The sequence below is a fragment of the Cavia porcellus genome, unplaced genomic scaffold (assembly GCF_034190915.1).
Source record: "Cavia porcellus strain 051 isolate PalLab524CR breed Dunkin Hartley unplaced genomic scaffold, mCavPor4.1 scaffold_28, whole genome shotgun sequence".
Lineage (NCBI taxonomy): Eukaryota > Metazoa > Chordata > Mammalia > Rodentia > Caviidae > Cavia > Cavia porcellus.
This window is the reverse complement of record NW_026947511.1, coordinates 29,779,603-29,800,795: the sequence shown is the minus strand read 5'-3', so window position 1 is coordinate 29,800,795 and position 21,193 is coordinate 29,779,603. Positions and strand designations below refer to the sequence as shown.

Here is a 21,193-nt window from a genome sequence, read left to right as displayed (position 1 = left end):
TGAGGGGAATGAGGCAGACTCAGGATCTATCGCACGATGCAGTCTGCCTGGGGGTCACCGAGCCCAGCCCTCCAGCTCGAGGGAGCTTCCCGGAGAGGAGGGGTGAAATGAGCCTGTAAAGAGGGAGACAGATCTTTTTCAAGTGGGAGGGGACCAAGTGACAGAGGGAGGGGGAGGGGACCTAAGAAGAATTAAAATGTGTTAAGTACATGGACCGACTTCCCATGGTGAGTGTAATCGTCATGTACCACAGTCAGAGGCTGGTGAGCTGAAGGTACAGAGAGGCAGGGCGGAGAGGCCAGGAGAAACGGCCTTCCTGGCAGGACAGACCCAGCAAGGACATAGGTGATCGCTGAAAGGGCAGGGAGTGTCCAAGGGTCAAGGAGGTCAGATCCTAGTAGGCAGGATGAGAGTGCTGAGCTATCAGGCTGGGGAGGAGGCAGCCAAAGCCACATCTCATAGGGACTTGAACATGAAGTGAGGCAGCTTTGCTGGGTGACCGTAGGCAAGTTACTCCCTGTCTCTGGGCCTTCGCTGCTTCCTGGGAAAACAAGGTGGTCTCTCTCGGATCTTGGAGTTTGAAGTTGCTGCTGCCACTCTCTATGCCAGGGTTCTAGGGGTTGGGCCAGGCAGGGCAGGGTCCAGGGTGCAAAACCAGGCATGGGAAGGGCCACGGCCCAGGCAGGCTTCGAGGTGGCCAGAGGACTCCCCAAATGATGGCCAGGTGTTGGGTGGCTCTGATGGTGAGCTTCTACCCACAACCTGCCCCCACAACCTCAGAAAGAAATGGGGACCAGCACAGATTCTGGTAACACTGCTTGCAGGGCCACCCATGGCCTACAACCCAGAGAAAGCTCTGGCTGCTGTGAGACTCGCTGGCCATAGGGAAGGGTGCTCTCCAGCCTCAGGCTGCTCCAGCTGACAGGAGCTGGGCAGTGTCCTGAGCAGCACAGCAGTTTGGAGGCAGTGAGCCCCCCCCCCTGGGGGCGCATCATGAGCTTGCAGAGCCCCAGCCTGACCCTCCCTCGGCTTCCCGTACCTCCATAGCCCTCGTACACGCTGACGTCAAAGTAGGTGCCAAAGGCCGACGCGTTGACAATGCTATACGTGATCTGGTTGTTCGGCGGGGAGTCTTCGTCCGTCGCCTGGAAGGAAGAGGCAGACAGGGCCTCATGAGCCCGCGGAGAGCCCAGGCTGGGTCAGGGTGGGGAGGGGAGCTCCTGCTTCAGGTGACAACCAGCTGGCCTGAGACCAAATGGCCTTCTTCGTCTCTCAGCTGGTATTTGCCTGCCCAGCCAATACCCCGCTCCCCTTCTGGTGCTGGAGAATTGAGAGGGTGAGTGGGGGCCTGGGGAGAGCTGAGATGGGGCAGCATTCTCAAGGGATGCTCAGCATGCCAATGGCCCACACCCTTCTGTCCCAGCTCTGACACCCCAAGCCACAGACGGCTTCCCAGACCTCAGATGAAGTTCGGGTGTTCTGTGGTTTGGATGCAGTATCCCAAGGGTTCATGTGCTGGTGGCTTAGTCAATGTGATGAATAAGGGGGTGAGTTGATTAAGGGGTGGGGCCTAGTGGGAGGTGGTTAGGTCACCACCAAGAGGTCACCTCCAAGAGAGCCAGCCTGGTCCTAAATCTCTCTTGACTGTTATCTCGCCATGTGATCTCTCCCTGTAGGACATGCTCTTACCATGGCGCTGTCTGCCCCCTTGGGATGCAGCCAGGAAGCCTCACCACAGGTCTAACCAATGAGGCTGCCCCGCCTCGGACTTTTGGCTTCAAAACAGTGAACTACACAGCCCTCTTCCTTACAAATCTCTAGCCTCGTGTACTTTGATATGTATGATACTGTTGATATAGCAACAGAAGGTGTTCTGACACTAGGCCCCTGGTGCCACGTGTCCCCTCAAACCCTGTGTGATTTCTTATTTCATTGCTTCCTACCTCACTTAGACCATCAGCCTCCTAGAAGCAGTTTAGGTTTCTTGGCTATGGCTGCACACCCAGCATCTAGCACAGGGTTTGGTACACAGTGGGTGTCTAATAAATGCATATTTCATTAAAACAAGGGGGGAAAAGTTCTTGGAAGGGGGCCCCTTGTTTGGCTAAATTAATTAGCTCCTTCCTGATTGTCCTCAGCTCTGAAGAGTGTCCAGGTTCCCACCACTCCCTGTACTTGGGCTAAGCAGAAGGGAAAAGCAGGATCTACTGGAGACCGTGCCCGTGAGGAGCTGGTGCACAGCCTTACCTTCTGCGTGCCCACCACTCTACCCTCACCTTCATTCCTGCCTGCTTCGGAAATAATTTCCAAGTGCAGGCCATGGCTCCTGTCTCTCTTGGCAGGCAGCATGGGGAAGGGACATATGGACAGTAAGAAGAAACTGGTCAGAGCTGGTTGTGGTGTCTCAAACCTGTAATCCCAGGTACTCAGGAGGCTGAGGCAGAAAGATCACAATGTCAAGCCCAAGGCCTTTGTTAGACACCTACTATGTACTGACTCAGCAAAACCATATTCCAAAAGTCCCAGCTCAGAAGTCCCTGGAGTGTGGTGGGGACTTCCTATAGGATGAAGCCTGCAGCACAGAGCCTCCATCAGAGGGCTGGTTCTGCTGCTCCACTGATGCACTGTGTCTTTGGGGCCCACCCCTCCCTACTGTTCCCCGAGTGCTGTACCCAGGGTCCTGGACCACTGTTATGGCTCCTATCCGGATGTCACCTCACGCACTCATAGGTGGGGCTTTTCAGAGCTGGCTGGATCTAGGGTGTGTGATACTGGGAGTAAAGGTGTGTGGTACTATGCTGATTGGAATTAGCATAGTTTTGGGTGTGGCTAAATCAATTCACTAAAACCCGAAGCTCTACCCTGGCACCAACCAAAAGATTTGTAGCCTGGATGGCATAGAGAGAGAGGCAGGCTTCTTGCTGCTGCCGCCTCCTGCCTGCCCTGCATGCACAGTTTCTCCTCTGTGACACTTCTCTGCCCTGCCATTCTGCTTTGGAACCAGTTGACTAGGGACTGAAACCTCTACAAACTGTGAGCTGCAATAAACCTTTCCTCTTTTAACCGTGGGTATCAGGTATTTTGTACTAGCAACCAGAAAAGTAACTAAGACAGGCCCCTACCAGCCACAGAGGTTCCTGGTTCTAGGCACGTGCTAACAGGCTTCCACAGGAGTCCTTGCATGGGAGGTGAGGAATATCTTTTTGCTAAATAGTAACCTGTAAGTAATTCAGTTTGGGACAAACACTGTGCTTGTGGCCCTGCTCAGTCAACTGTGACAGGAGGTGATGCTCAGAGGAGGCCTCACGGACACCAGAAGTTCGACCCCCAAGCCTTAGTGAGTGGGCAGTTAGCGCCCCTCACTGTGGCTTCCTCAGGGAGCAGTCAGGAGGCACAACACCAGGGGTGAAGGCCATTAAGGTGGTGCTCACGGTTCCCTGCCCTCTTACCCGCAGCCGCACCAGCTGGGTGACGGAGGGCTCGTTCTCTCTCAAGGCGCCCACATAGGCGTCCTTCTGGAAGGTGGGCACATTGTCGTTGACATCTAGCACGTTGATGCGGACCCGGCCTGTTGTCTCCTCGCCGCCCCCATCCCTGGCGATGACGGTCAAGGTGAAGCGTTGGATGAGCTCGAAGTCCAGCTTGGCGATCAGCAGGATGAGTCCCGTGTCCTTGTCCAGTGAGAACCTGGGTCAGGAGGAGGGAGCAGGAAGATGCCTGGGATCAGAGCAGGCTGCGGATGTGCATTTCCCAGCCCATCCTGCCCGTGGCACAGACACAGCGGGGCATGAAGCCCGCCTGCTCCTCATCTGTTCTCTGTGAGCAGAGAAGCTGCTTCTGAAGGGACCGGGGTTGAGTGGGGTCCCAGGAGGGGCCAAGGGGCAGTGCCAAAGGCAGGAAGGAGGGGGTGGCTTCACCCAGAAGGAACTCCAGCAGAATGCTCCTCTTTCCCTGAGTAGGAGTCTCTGCCAACTGTTCGGGACAGAAATTCAGCCATCCAGAACAGTTTTGTGTCCCACAAGGAGAGGGTTGGCTGGTCCTCCCTTGGGAGCTATGCTTGTCATCTGCTTGAGGACTGAGGCTCAGGGAGGAGGCTGGCAGTGTTCTTCAGGGGCAGCAAAGGCCAGCAAGATGATTCTTCCAAGTGCCTCCTCTTTGGAGACGTGGCTGGGCTGTCAGGTGACGTATGTGTGCTCTGCCCTGGTCCACAATAGTAAGTCACCAAATCTGGAATGGCCCAGCCCCAAGGCATGGAGGCCCCAAGAAAAATAGAGAAATCTGGGTGACCAGGACAAGGCCATACGAACACAGATCCCCAGGGGCCAGGGTGCCCTGTGCATTCGGCTGCAGGCGGTCTCTTCCTTTCATACTGAGTTCTCATCACAGAGTGCAGAGGACACCAGTGATGCACCTGACAATGTCCTGGTCTCTTCTCGATCATCCACCACAGACAGGCCGGGGACAGAACCTGTCCTGCTCATCTGCCGGCTTCCAAACGCATCAGACTCTCTAATTCAGCTTGGCCTTGATCATATTAAAAATGAGATGGCCTAGCTGGGCATGGTGGTGCCTACCAGTAAGCAATCCTAGCACTCTGGGAGGCTGAGCCAGGAAGATCACAGATTCAAGCCCAGCCTGGGCAACTTAGTCAGACCTAAATAAAAGTCTCAGAATGTTACACAAGTGCTAGGGATGGAGTTTAGTATGAAGGCTCTGGGATCAATTCCCAGTACCACCAGGGGGGAAAAATGACCTCCCTTGGCTCAGATTTAATCAAAGACAAGGGAAAGAGATGGCTCACTGGGGGTGACAGGGCAAGGCTGGCAAATGACAGTCAGTGTTAGAGGCCACGTGTCAGTGCTGTCACATTCAGAGGCCTGGGCCTGGGACTCCGGAAAGTAACTGTGAAGCACAAATGGCCGTGTGCCAAGCACTGAGTTCCTCCAGCCTTTGGTAGTGAGGGTCACACAAGATGATGTGTGGTAAATACTTGACAAAGGGCCTGGCACACAGTCAGGCCCTGCATGTTAGCTGTTGCTGTTGGTAGTGGTGAGCTGATAACCCCAAATGGTTGGTGCTGGCAGGCCTCACGGGCACAAGCCTTCTCTACTCCTGAAGCTAAATGCTGCATTTCTGAGCCAGAGAAACTCTGTCCCAGGGAGTTTAGAGGGCTTGGAGAACCCTGAATTGCAATCAGGGCAAAAGCAGCAACTGTGCGTGGACACTGACTCCCAGCCCAGTGCTCTGGTCATGGAGTCCAGTGCCCTCCTTAAGAAGTTTCCCAGACATCCTGGGTAGTGGAGGAGCTGGAGGAAGGGGTCTCACCTGTCAGGGTCATCACTGAAGAAGTAGTTGACCTCCCCAAAGGTGCCCACGTCATTGTCCGTGGCCTACAGTGGTGAGAACAGGAAGTTGTTACTGCCAGGTCCAGCTGAGGTTGTGGACCTTGTCAGGTAAGGGCCACAGGAAACCTGTTTCCCCCACACGGCTCTGGTGGGCTGGTTTGATACCCTAGAGCCACACTGCTTCAAAAGTGCCATGGGCCACAAATGATTCATTTTATCCAGGAAAGCAGAGCTCCAGTGGCTCATTGCATTACTGGGTGAGTCCATTGCTCCTGGCCCCATGCCAGCCTGGGGGAGTGGCTTAGCTTCTGCAGGTCTTCAGGGGTGTGGAGGGGATCTGGGGTCCGAGCCTGAAGTCTCAACCTATGGATGTGCAAAATACTGCAAAGGACAGTGGATGTGGGTATGGCTTCAGCCATCTGGTAGATTCTTCTGTGACTCCTCTGTCCCCAAACCCTGTAAGTCAGAGGTGGTACTGGGGGAGGGGTTTCCAGTGGGGGGATTTCTGGATATGCCCTTGGACTCTAGGAATAATGCACTGCATGACAGTGCAGGCTGTCACCTGCCGGCCACCTCTGAGACACAGGCTGTTGTGTCTTACCCTTCTTGGGCTCATCTGCCAGCTGGAACAAGTGGGCCAGGACCAGCAGCTGCCTTCCCTGCCCCCAGCCACAGGGACTGGCTAGGGGTGGCCCTTGGCTACCATAGGTCCCGCAGTATGCCTGGATCTTTCTTAAGGTTTCTGGAGAAAAATAGTTTTCTCCAAAGCTGGGGCAATTTGACCTGGATGTTTTGGGAGGAGCTGGGAGAGAGAGGGGCTGAGTCCTGGTGTGCTAGGGTCTTGAGTCTAAAGTCCCTTCTCTTACACAGCTTGATCTCTGGATCAAGTCCTGTCCAGGTTGGGCCAAATTGAGCATCCATCAGCAATAGTCAAAAGAGGCGATCGATGGAGGACAGGCCAGCTCTATGCTGATGTCCATGGCAATAGTGGTGACTGCTGCCAGACTCCACCATTTCAGACCTTTTACGTTTTCAAAGAACGTCCATGTTTATTGTGGTCTCATTTTATCCTTTATTGTGCCATCCACGTGATGAGGAAGAGTGACCCTTCCACCCACCTCACAGATAGTTCAACTGAGACCCAGGATCCTTGAGCCCCAAGGGGACCCTGTCACCAGGTGGTGAGATCAGAAGCAAAGGCCTTCCTGCTCCCTGCCTGTGCTCCCTCCTTTAGGCCTCCCAAGGGCCCCCTCCTGGTCTCCCCTTTCCCAAAATGAGCAGTGCAAGAGGGGGTTGGCTTTTGTCCCTGTGATCAATGATCAACGGCTTCTGTCTCAGCTCAGGTGTAACCACAAGGATGCTAGGCCACCCATCTGTTCATTTATCCACCCACACATTCAGCACAGTGTGTATCAGGCCCTGTTCTAGATGCCCTGGGGCTGGGCAAACTGCTGCCTGCTACCAGATGCCAGATGGAAAAGGCTTTGCACTGACCTTTGGCCCATGTATCTTTGTTTTATACTCTGGGGTTCTTTATAAGATCATACGTGGATAAAGGCTCTGCGGCTAAAAATATGTTTTAATATCTCTCTACTAAATATTTTCTAAGGCTCTTTAAAACCTCCTAGATCCTATGAAATCTATTAAATTCTATGTTCCTTTTAATAAACCTGAATTTTCATGAAAAACCTAATTCCCATTCAATCTATTTGGTTCAGGAAGGCAGATCCGTAAATAATATATTTCTATTCCAGATGAATGAAATGAAAAAAAAGTTTATGCCCAAAGAGTTCAGATCTTAGTTAATCAGAAAATATGGTTACTCATAAAGATGCCATTTCCGGGGGCTCTGAGGTGCCTGCCTTGATGTGACCGCCTCTTGTCCTGCATTTCCACACTCAACTTGGGTTTCTGTGACTTCTGCGCGCTCTATGCACCGTGCCTGTGCCTCTCCGAGTTGCTGCCTCTAAACCAAGAGAAGAACTTGCCTCAGAAGGAGGGGGGCTGCCTACCCCAGGAGACCAAAGCTCCTCCATTCACGTCTTCTTGTAGGGGTGGAAGAGAGGGCTGGGTGGGGATCCCACTGGCAAACTGGCACAACGTATGTGGCATTACAGGACTGTAATGACTGTGGCATGGCCCCGGGAAGAGCAAGGAGTAATGCCATTGAGCTCCGTGGAGAGGCGCCCCGGGATGAGCTACAGACCCCAGATCCAGGCCAGGGTCGACAGAGGGACAGTGTGCAGCCAGAGCATGCCCTCGGGCCTCAGTGTTCTCCTCCCTCAAAGGAAAGGGGGGCTGGGGGCACCTGGTGCCAAAGATGGCACCTGCTGGGCTCCTGGCTGGCAAAGACAGTGCCTGGCACATAGGAGATTCTTCTCATGGGCCTGATGAGTGAATGGGCAAAATCTCCAGTTGAGGGGGTGGTGAGAAAGAAAGTACGGGCACAGAGAATCAGAATGAAGGGAAGGGAGTAGAGCAAAAGGGGACAGGGGAAGAGACAGGCAGAGGAGACCCAGCAGCAACAGGAGGACATCCGAGAAGGTCACAGGTGAGCCCTGGGGGCAGCCATTCGTGTGTCAGTGACCGAAAGAATCTGGCTTGGGCTCAGGGCAGGATGGACCCTTGAGGTTCCCTTGTCCGGTCCCCTTCACCCTGGGTCCTGAAACAGCTGAAGCTCAGGGGGATGGGGTGGTGAGCACTTGGGGGACCAGACGGGGCTGGCTGCCTCCATCCCCACCCCAGGCCCAACCTGTCTTTCTGGGTTGGCTGGGCTTGGCAAAGACTCCCAGTGTCCCTGGGGGCCTCTCACTGCCTGCTTAGGTCACCAAGGCTGACTGGGGAAGATTTGTGAGTCCTTTGGTGCCACCAGCTAATGACCGCATGAAATATGTATGTCCACTAAAGACAAGTGGGGGAGCTTTCACTTTGCAAATGCATGAGGCAGAATAGGAAAGTGAGAGCCGCTGCTCTGCCCTGCAGGGTGGGTGGGCAGCAGCACCGGCAGCCAGGGGCTCCATAGCTCTGCCGGTGCACCCAGTGCAGGCTGCGCAGCGCAGGAACTAGGCGCTTCCTCCAGTGCACGGGTCCAGGCCTTACACATCCAGCCTGTCCAGTCTGGATGGCACCGCCTCTCCTTCCTGGTTCACCCTCCCTGCCCTTCCTGACCACCCCTGGCCCCGCCCTATGCTAGGGATTCTCAGCTCGCTGGGTTCTCCCAGGACAGGGCAGGGACTGGATGTGCTTGGAGCCTACGACAGGCTTCCACAGGCACGGAAGGGGTGCTCCCCAATGCTGTTTCCGATGGCTGTGTCTGCATCCACACCTGCACGTGTTAATGAATAAATCTGTCTGACAGAGACCACATCCCTACCAGGCAAGCACTCAGAACTCCTCTCCTGCTTGTTACAAATGAGGAAACAACAGCTCAGCGATGCTAAGTAACCCGACAAGACCTTGTGGCAGGGAAGTGGCAGAACTGGCCTTCAAAGTCCTAGGTTTAAAACCATTTGGTGCTGGGGCTGGGGATTTAGCTCAGCGGCATAAGCGCCTGCCTTGCAAGCAAGTAGTTGTGAGTTTGATCCCTGGTACCGATAAAAATGAAAAAGACAAAAAACAAAAACAAAAAAACAAAACCATTTGATGCCTTCCTGGACACACAGACCCTAAGTGCTGTCCCATGGCAGAGCCACTCCATGGGCGCTGGCCCACCTGGTCCCTGGAGGCCCCACCTGGCCGTCCAACTGCCCTCCTGCCTGTCCAGGTGCCAGCTCCATCCAGGCCTGCTCTGCTGGCTATTGTGCTTCATAAACGACCTCCTTCCAATATATGGTGTCAAGAGGGTCCACAGCCCAGCTGGACTCTATGATTTTATACCTATCTTTTTTGACACACTCCAAACTGTCCTTTCACTGCTGGTTACCCCATCCTGTCACCTCATAGCTACTGTCCAAACTGGCTCACCCCTCATGGCCCATCTCAGATGCCTCCTCCCTTGGAGGATACCATGGACAAGGAGGACAGATGTAGGATACCTGGCATACCCCCAAAAGCTTCCTGAACGTGACCAGACGGATGCTTACTCAGCCACTTCTCCAGCAACCGGAGGAGGACCTCTCTGGCAAAGTGTCTTTGGTCTAGGGGCCAGTCACTGGTAATGGCAGTGGCTGGTACAGAGCAGGAGCTGGGAGCCTGGTGGCAACCACATGACTGCAAGCACCGAGGTGGGGATGGGGGTGGCCAGAGTCTCTGCCTTCCTCACCAGCCTCCTGAGTCCAGGAGGACCAGTGGCCTCCAGTGCCTGTCCCCAGGTTGGTACACAGGACACAGTGTGGCCAGGACAGGTGGTACCAAAGCCCCTTTGACATATAAGGTGCCCCTCTGAGTGTCCCAGCCACTGTTGTTACCAGCGAAATGAGTCCCTCATCCGGGCCTTTATTACTGTATCGCCAGTGCTTATTCCAGTGGTGGGCAAGGCTAGCGGAAATGTAATTTTCTTTTGCTGACAAAAGGGAAAACATAATTACATGTGGGGGACAATTCAAAGGCTAAGAGAAGGTGAGGAGCCTGTGGCAGGGGCGTAGCCAGCCGGCAGAATTTTCTCTCTGCAGAATTTTCTCTCAGGGCAGGCAGGGGGGAGGACGCTGGCTCTGCCATCTTGCTTTGCGCACTTAACTCTCTGCCACAAAATGTGCTAAACACTTCTTACAGTGTATTTTGTTCCATTTTCCTAACAGTCCTATGGGGCCAGCACCTGAAGTTGGGACTGAGGCTCAGGGAAGTCAATCAACTTGCTCAAAGTCAAACAGCCGCAGGGCTGGGACGTGACCCAACATGGTCATGTCCAGAGCATGCACCCTTTCTCTCTCTCTCTCCCTTTCTTCTTGTGAGATGGGGTCTCACTATGTTGCACAGGCTGCTGTCTAACTCTGAGGCTCATGCGATCCTCCTGTCTCAGCCTCCCAACTAACTAGCACTTCCCTGTTCTACTGCAGGGCTGGAGGAAGGCACCCCTGCAGTGTGAGAGCTCAGCCATGGAGTCTGGGGCGATCCTCATCAGATGGCCTCTCAGGAGCAGCATCCCCTTCTCGCCTCAACGACCGTCCTCTGGGCCAGCATGCAGACAGTGATTCCCAGCAACTTGGCCGGATTGGTCACCACAGGAAGCAGGGCTCTCTGCCATCCAAGACCTTCAGACACCCAAAGAGTATGTGTCTTTCATAGATGCCCAAAGAGAGCCTCCTCACCCTCTCCCAGAGCTTGGCTTGCTTCACGCGGGTGGCTCGGGGCCTAGTCCTGGAAGGCTGTGTGTCCCCTCCTGAGGCCACTGTGGTGTGATGAATATGATCGCCTTCTACCCTGTGTGCCTGGGATCCTCAGCATGACATTCACCCAGCCCAGGAACCCACCACTCCCACAGGGCCAGCTCCTTCTGTCTCTTTGTCCCCTCCATGAGAGTGCCCTGCTCACCCAGCTGTCCCTGTAGCGAACAGCACCAACTCCTACTCTCCTCCAGTCCCCTGGAACCTCCCTGCCACACCGCACACAGGGCATCTGCCTCACCCTCACTCCGCCCCACGCACCCCTGCAGGCTCGCTGCTGTCCTGTGTTCGGGCCATTCGGACACCCATCTGCTGGCGCTGGGTGGTGGCTCCCAGGGACCCTCAGCTGCCCATTAGGCCTTGGCCTGACTCATTTGGGCCTCCTAACTCAGGCTCTTAGCGGGATGCTGCTGTGCACCAACATTTCTGATCCTCTCCTGCTAGGACACAGGTCATGTCCCTCGCAGAGCTAACACCCCATCCTCCCTAAAGCCCGACATCCTGTTCAGCCTCCTCTCTCTCCTGGGTCCTCACACATCCCAATCTTGTCACATGCACCTCTCTCCTCCTTCCTGTCTCAGGCAGCCCTGGGACCTCCCTGCAAGCCATCCCTTCCCCACGTAGTCTTCTCTTTCTGCCCCCTCATTATACACTGAGACACCCACCCACCCTCAGTCTCATGCACCCTTCCAGCTTGTTCCCCGTGTCCCCCCCCCCCCCCCCCCGCCGCCTGAGCATCTGTCCTGCAGGCAGGGCAGGCACGCAGCACCTGCACAGTTTCTCCTGCCAGTGCCTGCACCCCGTCACGTCACGCACACACTCGCCCGGATGTCCCCCACATAGGGGGCTTCTGCTCTGAAGCAAGACGGGCCAGCTGCTGCCCCAGCAGCCCCAGGTCCCTGCAAGGCCGCAGGCAGTGGTGAGCAGTTCTGCTCCCATGCACAACTCTGCAGAGAAGGGCACACGGTACAATTTGTTCAGGAAACAATAGCAATGTTTGACATGTCATAAGGATTGATGGAGCAGAAATTTACATGGGAGGATGCATTTTTAAACAGCTCTGCGGAGCCCCGGTGCCTCGCCAGTAACATTTCCACATTCATCATCACTGAGGCCCTCTGAGGAACTCCTTCGATGGTGTGAGGATCTGGGACCCTTGAGAGCTTGAGGGTGCTGTGATGCTGGTGGGAGGCAGGAGGGGCTAGGCTGGAGGCACCTGGCAGCCCAGAGGCCTTCTGTGTTCCATGTGCCCTCTTTCGGTGTTCTGGAAACCTGCCCCACACTGTTGGGGAATGCTTGGTGCATTGGATCCTCTCTGCCAGTCAGAAGGAAGCCAGGAAGGGGGTGGGGCATGGGGCATCAAGTGGGCCAGGGTAAAGTATGACAGACACTTCTCTGAGCACTTTCATGGGCAATATTGAGGGTGGCATGCTTCTGGGAGAAGAGAGGATGATGTGGTTCAGGGTAAATGCTTCTCACTGGACTCTGTGAGAGATAAATGACCTCTCACATGGGCAGCAGAACCAGGGAGAGGGCAACACATACTGGAAAAATGACAGGGCAGAGATACATCTAGGGAAGCCTGTGATGCTGGCACTGTCTTCCAAGCACGTGGTTGTGTGCTGGAGCCCAGAGGGAGGGTTGTTAGGAAAGGGTGGGGATCTGACTGGCTCTTGGCGCTTCAGAGAAAGAGACCTTCCTTCTCTTTTGGTTTACTGGGGACTCGCAGAAGCATCAGAGCCAAGCCTGGCTGGTGCTCTCCCTCAATGGTACACACTTTCTGAGAGGGGGTCCAACTTGGTCCCCAGACTTTGTATGGAAATAAAAATAATAAAAAGGGCTGGCTGGGGCTGTAGCTCAGTGGGAAGCTCCTGGGTTCAATCCCCGGGACTGCCGCTGCCTGGGTATCCACATAGTCCCAGGACTGTAGGTGATGACTAAGGGTTCGCTTTAGCAGTGACAAACCAGCAGTCTCGAACCTAACAGGACAGCTTCTTGGAGGGGAGGATCATCAGAGATGGCGTCAGATGGCATAGGGAGGGGTAGAGGAGGATGGAGAGGGAAGGAGAAGGGAGCTCAAGGGCAGGGGAAGAGAATAGAAGGAGGAAGAAGAGAAGAGTGAGAAGAGACTGAGGGGAAGAGAAAAGGAAGGGCGAGGTCCATGGGAGAGCTGGGAACAGCCACAGTGACCCCACCCTGAGAGGTGGGGCATTAGGGGAGACGAGACTGAACGCAGCACCTCATGCATGTTGGGAAAGCCTCCAGCACTGAGCTACACCCCCTGGCCCACTGTTATCTGTTATTTAGAGCTTTTCTTTCTCTTAACACAATTTTTAAAAATTGTGGGAAAACAAGATACTATCTTAATCTTTTTTTTTTTTTTTTTTTCTTTTCTTCCAGGGCCAGGATCCAACCAGAGGTCTCAGGCATGCTAGGTACAGACAATCTACAACACGAGCCCCTTTAACAATTTTTTTTTTTTTTTTGAGATGGGGTCTCGCTATGCAGTTCAGGCTGGCCTTGAGCTCACTTTGTAGCCCAGGCTGGTCTCGAACTCGCAATGATCCTCCTGCCTCAGCCTCCCGAGTGCTGGGATTACAGGCATGAGCCACCATATCTGGCTTAACATTTTTATTTTTTAAAGGTACTGGGGATTTAGCCTGGGGTCTTTACATTCCGCTCCATCCCTAGCCTTTCCTTTCCTTTTTATTTTGAGATGGGAGCTCACTAAGACCCTCCTGCCTCAGCCTCCAGACTGCTGGGATTACAGGAAAGCATGGCGCCCCTCTTTTCAGCTGCACAGTTTCATAGTTCTACGTACATTCAGATTGCACCACCATTAGCAGAACACACCTTTCAAACTTTTCATCTTACAAAGCTTGAACTCTGTAACCATTAAACATCTTTTTTTCCCTCTCCCAGCTCCTGCTAATTGCTATTCTTTCTGTCTTCGAGTCTGCTCCTCTAAGTATCTCATGCGACAGTATTTGTTTTTTGGGGTCTGACTTATCTCACTTAGCATAAAGACATCACGTCTCATCTGTATTGTAGCATGTGTCAAAATTTCTTTTCCTTATCTACACCCCGTGTTCACGGCAGCATTGTTCACAGTAGCTAAGCTGTAGAAACAACCTTGGTGTCAATCAACGGCTGAAGGTATGGTGGAATTGCGGGATGTAAGTACAATGGAATATAATTTGGCCCTAAAAGAAGGAAATCTTGCCATTTGCGATAATAATACAGACGAACCAGGAGGACATTATACTAAGTGAACTAAGTCAGACACAGAAAGACAAATGCGATGTGATTTCACTTGTGTGGAATCTGAAAACAAGGGAAGATAAAGGTGATATACGGGAATTGCTCTGGGCTTGGTGCAGCAGAGCTACTGTGTGTGCTGTGGGACTGGGGATCGAGCCCAGAGCTTTGCACTGAGCTACTTCCTTGTCTTTTTCAAAAAATTTTAGACAAGATCTCACTAAATTGCTAAGTTGCCCGGGCTGGGCTCACACTTGCAATCCTCCTGCCTCAGTTTCCCAAACAGCTGCAATGACAAGTGTGTACCTGGCAGGAACCTCTTTCTAAGTGGAACTAGCATTAGATGGTCCCATAGCTAGGTCACTGCATCAAAGTACTTTGGAAATACCTGGTCCCGCTGGGACCCTCAGCCCAGGCCTCCTACCAAGGGGAAGGGGAGGGGTCCACGCCCTGCAGCAGGGGTCACCATCAGAAGCTGGCCCAGCCCAGTCCTATTAATGAACACATCCATCCTGTGACCTGGCCTGGAGGAGGGCTGGCCGGCGCTCAGGGGCACGGCCCCGGCTTGTTTGCTATTGCAGGTACCGTGTTGCTCGTGGCTCTCACACCCCTTTCTTTATTTCCTTTTATTTTATTTTAAAACCTGGAAATAAAAATTGATGGGGAGCAAATTGCTCTGGCCAGCAAGCTCTGTGCTTATAGGAGTCACCGTGGGGAAGCAATTGTACTATGTCAAGGCTGTCAGGGCGGACAGGAGCAGCCTGTGCAGGCGCCTGGTCACCCCGGGCCTCCTTCTGGGAGATGCCTAGGGTAGGGGCGTCTCCCCAGAGGCAGGGGGTGAGCAAGACCACGCTCTAGCTCTCTTGCCAAGCGCTGGCTGTGCTGGGCCTGGCTCTGTGAGAGGCGCTGGTCCTTAATGACGTGTCCTAAGTGCTTAAAATAACCAGCAAGACAAGGGTCACGTCCCGTTCCAGAGGTGAGACACCCCATTGCAATGCAGAAAGGGTAATGGGCCACCCTTTTAGTCCTCTGTGGGTCCCAGGCCTTCTCCTAAGAAATGTGCATGAATTAACATATTTGTCCTCCATAGCTACACTGCGAGACAGGAACTGAGACTTGCCTCACGTTCTGGAAGAAGCAGGTGAGACCCAGAGAGGTTAAGCAACAGGCTTGCAGTCACACAGCAGTCCTGAGATTCTGTTGTGAGCCAGACCCAAAGACAGGGCACCTACATGTGGCATTTTGCTACTTTTTAAAGCATCCTCAGTGATCACTAGTTCTAACCAACACATGGTGAGAATTTATGTATGAGGCACTCTAGTTCACTCCCTATGTAGACTGTAATTTCATGCCCACTTCTCAGATGAGTAATTGAGGTCTGGCAAGCCACAGTTTGAACTTGGGTCTGATGCCAAAGTTCTTGAGCACAGAGCTAGGCTGGTGTCAGGACACCACCCTGGCCCCTAGCTGGCCATGAAGCTTGGATAAGTCATTTGCTGTCCCTGTGCCTACATTTCCCTAACTATGAACACGGGCTCTTTCCAGTTCTGCCCTGAGATGCCTGTGGCTTTGGTCCTGCTGGCAGCCTCAGAGGCCTGGTTGTCTGTGCAGAGGTGACCCTGCTCATCATCCACACACCAGGCAAGTCCAGGCAAGTAAGGAGCTGGGAACTGCCAGTGGCAGCTTTGGTCCTTCCTGCCTGGGAGACAGTGTCGCCTCAGAGCAAGAGAAAGGACCCAGGACAGCTAGAGGGTAGGGGTCAGAGGATGCTGTAAATGAGGGCTGGGAGATGATGGGGACCTGGAGTCAGGAGGGTCTCCTGGAGGAGGTGGTGCAGGATCTGCAGCTAGGAGGGGGCTGACTCTGTGGGTGGCAGAAAGATGAGCTAGGGCCAGGAGACGGCAGGCCCAGGGTGGCTGGTGCAGAGTCGGAAGACCTGCTGAGTCCACGAGGCCGGCTCCTTGTCCCCTAAGCCACCTTTGAGGGTGGTGTAATGGGCTGAAGGTGACCCCTCAAAAGATACGGCCATAGCCAGGCCCCTGGGGACATGGGTATGTGACTTTATTTGGAAAGAAGCTTTTTCAGATTTGGTGCCTCTAGAAGCTGAAATAGTCAAGGCAGGATGGTCCCTGGAGTGGCCCCGCCAATGCCTCGTCTCAGGTCTCTGGCCTTCGAGGGACACCTCTGCTGTCTGAAAGCACCAAGTTTGTGACCCTTTGTCACTGTTCCCTATGATACTAATGGAGAGTGTAACTGGGGAAGGGCTTAAGGAATTGCAGACACCTACTACAGAGGCTGGGGGTGTGGCCCCTGTGAGATCCTTGCTAGCATAAACAGGGCCTGGGGTTTGATTCGATCCTCAGCTCTGCAAATCAAAGGAAATAAAGTTGCTTATAATTTCAGTGTGAAGCCAAATACCTGCTGCAGGTCCCAAGCTAGGCCGTATCCACCTACAAACCCATGGGAATGGCATTATTAGCCCATTGTGCAGATGAGAAAAAGGAGGCCCCAAAGAGATCAGCAACTCACTCAAATACCCAACACAGGGGAGCAGCAGAGCTGGTTGGTAGACCAGCAGCCCAAAACATGGGTCACCCTGACAGATACTTCCCTAGAGATAAGACGAAAGTCCCAGCCTGGCAGTGCTCTCCTGTGTGAGGTCAGAGCCAGGCTGGATTCTGGCCATGCAGAGGTCTGTACAGTGAACCTTGGAGTCCCAGCCCACTTTACTCCCCTGAGCCCATGGATGTTGCCAAAACCTGATGCCCTGCCATGCAGGAGAGCACAGGCTAGGAGAGGAGAAACGCTTGTCATCCTGTCACAGATGGGGACACTGAGGCTCAGACTCCTTCCCAAGTGCTCATGGGACACCCACCCACTCTATGGCAGCAGAAGCCACACATACCCAAGGCCTTATCTTTAGGTGCCAGGGGCTGCTTTACAGTGAATACCTGTGTGTCTCTGCCCAAGGGTTTTTGTCCCCAGGACAGAGGCCAACCATGGGGACAACACATCTCCAAATGCTACCCTTGCTCTGGGGGGCTGAGAGTCCGCGCGTTAGCACTCTGTCTCCTGGCCTGGAGCTGGGACACAGCACGGCCCATGACCCCTGAGCTCCCAGTGGGCTGCTGTGGCCACAGGTTTCATAAAGCAAGCTTTAGGGACCATGTCCTGCTCCCTCGGCCCTGAGTCTTCTGGGATCCCCTCCAAATATTCTGAGTCCACTTCTGGGGAAACCAGACCCAAGCCAGGGCCCTCCTGCTGGATGTGGGGAGACACACGGCAATGTGATCACTGCTCTCAGGGGGCCCAAGCCACAGATGGCTCGGGGACCCAGCTCTGACTAACAGAGCTGAGAGAGGAACCTTCTCTGCTTGACATTCATACACATGAAGCAAAGAGAACAAGCAAAAAGCAAACAATCCTGCAGCAGACCCTCTACCCGCTCTCTCTTCCTGCAGTCCTTGGATTTGAGGAAGACTCAGTGGACTTTTAAAAAAATTGCATCTGATCACCAAACACAATAAAGTGGGAGGCAGAAAGCCATTCACAGGGGTGCAGGAGGAGGGAGGGTGGCTGCCTGGGGAGCGAAACCTGCACAACTGGAAGGACTTGGGGTCTCTCTGGGGCCAGTTATCAGACTGGAATTGTGTGTGGGAAGGGCAGAAGGAGGGGTACCAGAGAGAAGTGGGGACAGGAGGTTCAGCTGCACGGGAGCCAGGAGGGGAAAAGACAATCCAATCCGCCCCTGGGACAGCAGCCGCCCCAATAGCTGCAGCCCGCAGGCCCCCACTCAGAGGACCACAGTCTCTGCCCATCCCCGCCCCTATGGGCTACGTAGGTGACAGGCAGCCCCACTCTAGTGGGGAGTTACAGAAAAGTGCCCGGGTGGGGAGCTGGTCACTGCCCATGCTCCAGGGACATCTCCTCACTCCAAGGTGACTCAGGGCCGGGTGGCATGCTCCTCATCCCCCACTGTCATTGGTGGGCGCTGATTGGGCCAACACTTGCGGCTCTCTAATGAACCATATTGATTCTACATTCTCTTGTTGTCTCCCTAAATGGCAAGCCACACATCTGATAGATTAAATACCTACACGATTGCCTGCCTGACATCTCCATCACTTCACCCGAGGGTCCCTAATGAATTTTACAGCCCCGCATGACAGAAGAAATTAAGGTCAAAGTCCATCGCAGGAAGTATAAATCATCTATAATCTCATGGACCAGCAGCGGTGGCAGCCCCAGTGCCTGCCCGATTCACCAGGGTGGTGGCTTCTGCTGTGTGCAGGACAGGATTGGGTGACCGCCAACCTAAGCTATGAGGACTGTCTGCCCGTAAAGTTCAAGCACTCTGGTCTCACTGTTCTGAAACTGTCCCAGAAGGTGGAGAGGGTTCCACAGCATCTGCCCCATTTTGCAGATGAGGAAATCGAGGCCTGCAGAGGCATGGCAGGACTGGGGTCATTCTGTGAGCTAAAGGCTTCCATCTTTTGACTCCAGGTTTGCAGGTTGTGTTACTGTGGGAATCTGCAGGGGTTTTCTGTCCTGCTCTGGCTTCTCCTCTGCACAGAGAAGGGTGCTCTCTGGGAAGTCCTCGACTGATCAGGGAGGACTGATCTCAGCTTCATGGCTCTGTCACATGAGATGACACCGTCTTCTTGTGAGCTCATGGCTTTGGGAAGCTCTCAGGGCGTGTGACCTTGTTAGCAAAGGAGTTTGGTGGCCTCAAGTCATGGGCTCAGTCCTCAACCCTGTCCCCTCTGCAGCTGTCTTCTCGGAATCTCCTTGATCACCTTCCTCTAACTAGGGCAGGTGGCACATTTTGACCTCACCAGGTGACTGTGGCTCTCACAATCAGGCGCTTAGGTTGGTGCCAGTACTCAGGATTAGCTGAGTGCTTACACTGCGTCAGGCGCTGTGACGAGCGCTTTGCTCGTACAATCAGACCTTGGTACTCAACTGCTTTCAAACTTGGCAAATTTGGTACCTGTCACATTTGGATGAGAAAATTTTGTCCCAGTTATTCATGTTTGGCACTTGAAGACAGAACTTGTCGCTGATCATTGCCCTTGGGATTTGCTACCCTTTCCAGCCAAAACAATTTGTTTGGTCCTCATCGAGGCTCCCAGAATCAATCAACCACTCAATTCCCTCAATAAACCTATAGAGAACTATCAACACCACCACTTTCCAGATGAGGAAACTGAGGCACACAGAGGTTATTTGGTAATGACTAAATCTCCATATCTCCTTTCTTTCTCAAATCAATAGAAACCAGGATTTTTAGAAGACAATGCTGCCTGGCTAAAATACTGCATTGCTCAGTTTTCTTTATGGCTAAACATGGTCACATGACCAGGTTCTGGCCAATGAGATGAAAGCAGACATTGCAAGGCATTTCCAGGAAGTAAGTCTCTTTACAAGGGTGAAAATGTGCTTTTTCATTTCCTCCGTCCTCTATCCTGAAATACAAATGTGATGGCTGGAGTTCTAGAACATTTCCATCGTGAAGATGAAGGTCACACGGTGGGGAAGAGGCCTGAAGGAGCCATTCAAGGTTATTCACCTCCATCCTACTTTTCTATGGACAGGATCTGCACTTTAGGTCTACGTAATCAACTGTTTTGGGGCCTCTGCTGCTGGCAGCTGTCCTGGTCACTGCTGATATCAGTAACCTCCAAGTCAGGAGGTTCAGAAATGGCCGAGTCAGGAACCTGGGGTCGTTACTGCTGTGCCCCTTGCAGTGAGCACTTGAAAAATGTGAGTTGATATCAGCCCTAGCACCACCACCATCGTCCCTGTCATTGTCAGATGGTGAGACATGGAAGGTTCCCCAGAGATGTCCAAACAAGTCAAGCTCCGTTAGATGCTCATGAAATGAACACAGTAGGTTATGAGAAGCACTTTTTTTTTTTTTAAACAAAAGGAAATCTAATAGACTAAAATAGAAGATACTAGAGTGTCTGCATGCTGGAAGGAAGAACTGTTTTGTCCTGGCTATATATGTGAGTGTGTCCTGGGGGTCGTATGTGTGTGTCTTGCAGGTCTTTTGTCTGTGTCTCTGCACGTGTGTCCTGGGCATCAAGAAGGTAAATGTAGTTTTGTTTGTTTGAGACAGGGTCTCACTATGCTGTGCAGGCTGGCTGCAAACTCCTGGCAACTCTCCTGCCTTAGCCTCCCGCATGGTAAATACAGTTTTTACCACAGATCTTTGGGTGTTTACTGAAAAGCCAACAGGCATATTGGCTTTGAGTGGCTCCAGCACTGAGCTAGGAGACACCACAGCCACCACCCCTGCTACAGGGCCTATAAAGCACCGGGCCCCAGACTTCTCCCAAATTGCCGAGGGCCCCTCTCTCCAATGCCCCTCTGCCACCTTTCTTCCAAGTGCTCCCTGGACAAACTCAGGTGGAGCCTTGGTGGTGCTTCCTTGCCCATCATCCAGGTTGAGCTGATGACCTCCCCAGTGCATGGCACAGGGGGTTCACTATTCAGGCCTTTGGTGTGCAGCATTTCTGAGCTCACTATGGCCCTGGCCCTTCATGTAGCGAACTCCTTGCACAGGGGGTCCATTTTTTATGCTCTGGTGTCCCTGAGTAATTGCCTGAGCAGAATGGATCAGCAGCTGACCTACGGAAGGGTGACTTCTGACAGACATAGAATGCAGGAGCCGGGCGGTGCTCAGCACAGGGGGATACTGGCTGGGGTGGGCAGTCATGTGTCCTTAGCGTGGTGCCTGGGGGAACACCCAGCATGGCTCTTTCATTTTCCAGTTGAGGATGCTGAGGGCCCTGGAACCGCCCTACTCAAGGTCACCCAGTGAGTGAGCAGCCGGGCACTCTGCCTGGCTTGGGGACAGCTGATTCCAACAGGAGGCTGTAGAGAGTGGTGAGTGGCAGCAGAGGGGATGCCAAGGGCTTGGGGTCAGGCAGATCCCATTCGAATCCACTCAGTAGCTGGCAAACCTTGGGCAGGGCACTAAGCTTCCTGGACCACAGATTCTTCTGTTCAGAGTATGCAGGAGAGAGGTGAACAGTGGGTAAAGGTGCCTGGGTTGTTGAAGCATTCCTGCCTGCTCATGGGGCCTGAAATCTCTTGCTCTGGCAAAAGTGCAAAGGCCAGGGCAGATGGCTTTCCTTTAGGGTTGGTGGATCCTGGAGGCACCAGTGACAGAGGCTGCCCAGAGCTCAGAGAAGCCTGATCCAGTACTGAGGCCTTAGATCAGTTTGCCAAAAATCAATGAGCTGAATGGCCAACACCCTGAGA

At 53.5% G+C, this 21,193-nt stretch overlaps 1 protein-coding gene across 11 annotated transcripts in view; it reads right to left on the bottom strand.

Annotated features, from left to right (window-relative positions):
• Window positions 1-21,193, bottom strand: part of Cdh23 (cadherin related 23) — a 374,671-nt gene that overhangs the window by 124,308 nt on the left and 229,170 nt on the right. For all 11 annotated transcript variants that reach the window (XM_063238627.1, XM_063238629.1, XM_063238628.1 and 8 more), the window contains exons 14-16: window positions 5,326-5,390; window positions 3,450-3,687; window positions 1,040-1,145 (exon numbers count right to left, since the gene is read on the bottom strand). In XM_063238627.1, the coding sequence (XP_063094697.1) occupies window positions 1,040-1,145; window positions 3,450-3,687; window positions 5,326-5,390 (409 nt within the window). The remainder of the gene's footprint in view (window positions 1-1,039; window positions 1,146-3,449; window positions 3,688-5,325; window positions 5,391-21,193) is intronic.